We start from the raw sequence: 3,271 nt of genomic DNA on the forward strand, positions 1-3,271 counted from the left end.
CTTAAATCAATCATGGAACACTTCACAGCGGCACACTTTGTTTGGCCTGTTACTGGAGTCATGAGATGAGAAGAGAGCTTCTGCAACTCTGTCCTCAGTCCATGTGTGCAGATGCAACAACCCATCCCATCACACTGTATATGCTCTTTAGATAGCCAATGGCTAAGTCATAAGTGAGATGAATACCACTTGAAAGTATTGCAAAAGTTAACATTCCTGCAAGATTCACCAGGAATGCCCAAAAGAGACCACACAAAGCATGGAACAACATGTTTACAAGGGGGAAAAAAGAGTTTAATTACATATCTATGTCTCCATCAGAAATTTAAATAATGTCATGAACAGTTTACCTACAAAAAAGAAACATCAGTCACTATACAAAATATATATATATATATATATATAAGATATTTTGCACCACCTAAATCTATGCATATTGTCCAGAGCGTCCATTGTCTTTTAAAGCAATTTAGCCATTGAGGTGGAATTTAAATTGACTGTTTGGACTGATGCCCGTTTCATAAACAGAACGTCTCGTGCTCTGCTTATCCATTTCAATCTGCAGTCCTGAATAACCAGCTTCCAGATGGAATCCTCGGCCATCTCTGCTGCTGTCATTATGCTTAAATAGATCCCAACATGTATGCGAGTCAGAACAATAGCATGCAGTTTCTCCTGTACAAGTGGTATAAATATTTACAGACATTCAACATGAATGTGTTTTCATTGCGCGTCATGTGACAGAGGAGGGTTAAGGCCGTCTGCTTTTGATTTAAGAAAACGTTTTTGTTCTTACCAGTGATGGAAACTTTAAGTCAAAGTAAGACTGGCAAGCAATTGTAATCAAAGACAGAAAAAATTAATCCTAATCACGGACACAAAAATGTACGATCGTCCTGAAAGTGTTATGACCCAAATCCCAAATCCTCACTGTGCAGAGCTTCCAATGACCAAAGGGTTATAAAGCACACATGGGTATTTACAACAACCTGACAGCATTCATTACAATATAAAGATACAGCTATTCTTTCTAAATAGTGAGACTACCTCAGCACATACCCTCAGATCTCTGTTGAAAGACCCCTTCCCCTTCAAATCAGTCCGCAGTTCACCCCCGAGGCATTTGTCTTCACTAACACTCATTCTCTGCTGAGACTGTGGTCCTCCAAAACCCCATAGTGCATGCTAATTTTAGGTCCGTTAACCCAAGGGAAGCAGACTGTTATCCTAGAGGGCTGCGGGTCTTTTTTTCATGCAGTCAGAAATACATTCAAAGCGCAGACTCTTGGCTGAAAATGATATGCGTGTTCTCACTCTACAAATGAACTGTAAATTGAAGTGTAGCAATCTGTCGGAGCAGATATTCCATGGGAAACTCCATGGGTACATTATTACCTGGTAAAAATTCACATTAGCATATAAAAAATAGCTTAGCTATCTAAACAAACTTTAGGCACCCACAGGTATGGATATATACCAGAGTGGAAGGAATTAAACAATATATGACAGAGACCATGTCTTACGAACGTAAAGTAGTTGAGCTGGGCCATTTCAATAGCTAACTATGGTCCAAAACAAACAGAATTTTTGTTTGTCAAATTTGTAGCTTCTTGGTAGCATGGTTTATTAATTCACCCTCATTACATTGTAACTACATTTCGAAATAGCTTGTAACATACAAAACTCTGATGTTTTGTACTTAAACTAGAGTTAAGGCTAGGGTTAAGGTTAGGGCAATGTAAGCACAACTACATATTAACAATTAATGTTACACTGTTTTCGTGTAGTTACAATGCAATAAGGGATACATGTAACATAAGGTATAAGCATTATTTGCTTAAATTGGTTGAAACGTTTGAAATAGTCTTTAGGGCGCAGGTTTGAACCCACTGTTGGCTGGTCCCCGGGACCCCGTCGGACTCAGTGGTGATGCCGCCGGTTGCGGCTCTTGCGGAGCTCCTGCATGTGCTTCCACTTGCCCCGGAGACGCGTGCGCTTCTCACGGAACCACAGCGCCTCGCAGTACTCGTCCACTGAGCGCGCCGGGCCGCTCAGCACGCGCAGGAAGTCCTTGTAGCGCTGCCGGGCCTCGGCCGCCATGGCCACGGAGGCGGTGGGGTCCTCGGAGGGCCCCCGCTGGGACGGCGAGGGGTGACCGTCGAGCTGGCCCTGCTGGACGACGCGGACAGAGAAGCGCAGCAGGGTGCGGGTGAAGCGCTGCTCCTGGGAGGTGCAGAGGTAGGAGCCGGCGTCGCTCCGCTGCAGCCAGCGAATCAGCAGCCCCCGCTCAGTCACCAGCATGCGGTCGTCAGCCTTTACCTGCAATACACACACACACACACACACACGAACACACACAAACACACTCATCAGTCAGCAACGCAAAAGCCACATTTTTCCAGTGAAAGTTTTTTGGTTAACAGTATTAATTCTTTCTTTTGATCTGACTCCAAATACATCTCAACACATTCAAAACATTTGACTCCATAGTATATAGTTCTTTCTTCATACAACTCAAGAGGCAAATTCTCAGGATAAAGTCTTTACAGTGTGTCATATTTGGGACATTTGAACTTAACCCATAAATAAATAAATACATAATAAAATAAGAAGACAATCCACTTGAGACATGTATCCCAAAACAAGACAGTGCCAATGACAACAGCAAGGTCAAAATATCTCAAGCAGCACACTTGAGGCCACTAGATTGCTGATGTGAAAAACAACTCCGGCTCGGGCAACTGGGCCATTACTACCTTGGCATGCTTTCGCTAGGCTGGTGCCCTCAATGGGAAACGCAGCAGTCACCTGTTGAGTTTTGCCTCATAAATCACCGGACACAATGACACAGCAAATTAGGACAGGACAAAAAAAAGGCTTCCAGCCGAGGTCAGAGGTCAGTGGAACGGTCGAAGGGTTGCCCGGGTGACCTCGGAGTTTGGGCTTCTGCCAGTGGATAATTGTTACTAACTACTATGACTGCTCATTAAGCTGCAATTAGATCAACAAGCCTTCTGTTTAAGAGAAAGGGAGAGCAAGTGAGATGGATGGAGAGAAAGAAAGAAAGGGAAAGGGAGAGGGAGAGCGAGGGAGGAGGTGAAAGAGAGAGTTAGAGGGGAAACGGGAACTCTTGAAACCAAATAATGAGTTGACCTGCCCTTGTTTTGGAGTGCACCGTGACTTCACAAACACTAACCATCACATGGAGAACAATCCCCCCAAGTCTAATCTATCTGCAAGGTGTGTGTGTGTGTGTGTGTGTGTGTGTGTG

General features: G+C 43.9%; 1 protein-coding gene across 1 annotated transcript in view; it reads right to left on the reverse strand.

Annotated features, from left to right (window-relative positions):
* Window positions 1–264: 264 nt before the first annotated feature.
* sema3d (sema domain, immunoglobulin domain (Ig), short basic domain, secreted, (semaphorin) 3D) overlaps window positions 265–3,271 on the reverse strand; it is a 47,913-nt gene continuing 44,906 nt past the window's right edge. The window contains exon 18 of the mRNA XM_076263292.1: window positions 265–2,319. Within this exon, the coding sequence (XP_076119407.1) occupies window positions 1,921–2,319 (399 nt within the window). The 3' untranslated portion in view covers window positions 265–1,920. The remainder of the gene's footprint in view (window positions 2,320–3,271) is intronic.

Source organism: Alosa pseudoharengus, unplaced genomic scaffold (assembly GCF_046254945.1).
Source record: "Alosa pseudoharengus isolate Yale_2024_CS ecotype anadromous, Long Island Sound unplaced genomic scaffold, YU_APseudo_1.1 YU_APseudo_1.1_scf_10, whole genome shotgun sequence".
Taxonomy (NCBI): Eukaryota; Metazoa; Chordata; class Actinopteri; order Clupeiformes; family Clupeidae; genus Alosa; species Alosa pseudoharengus.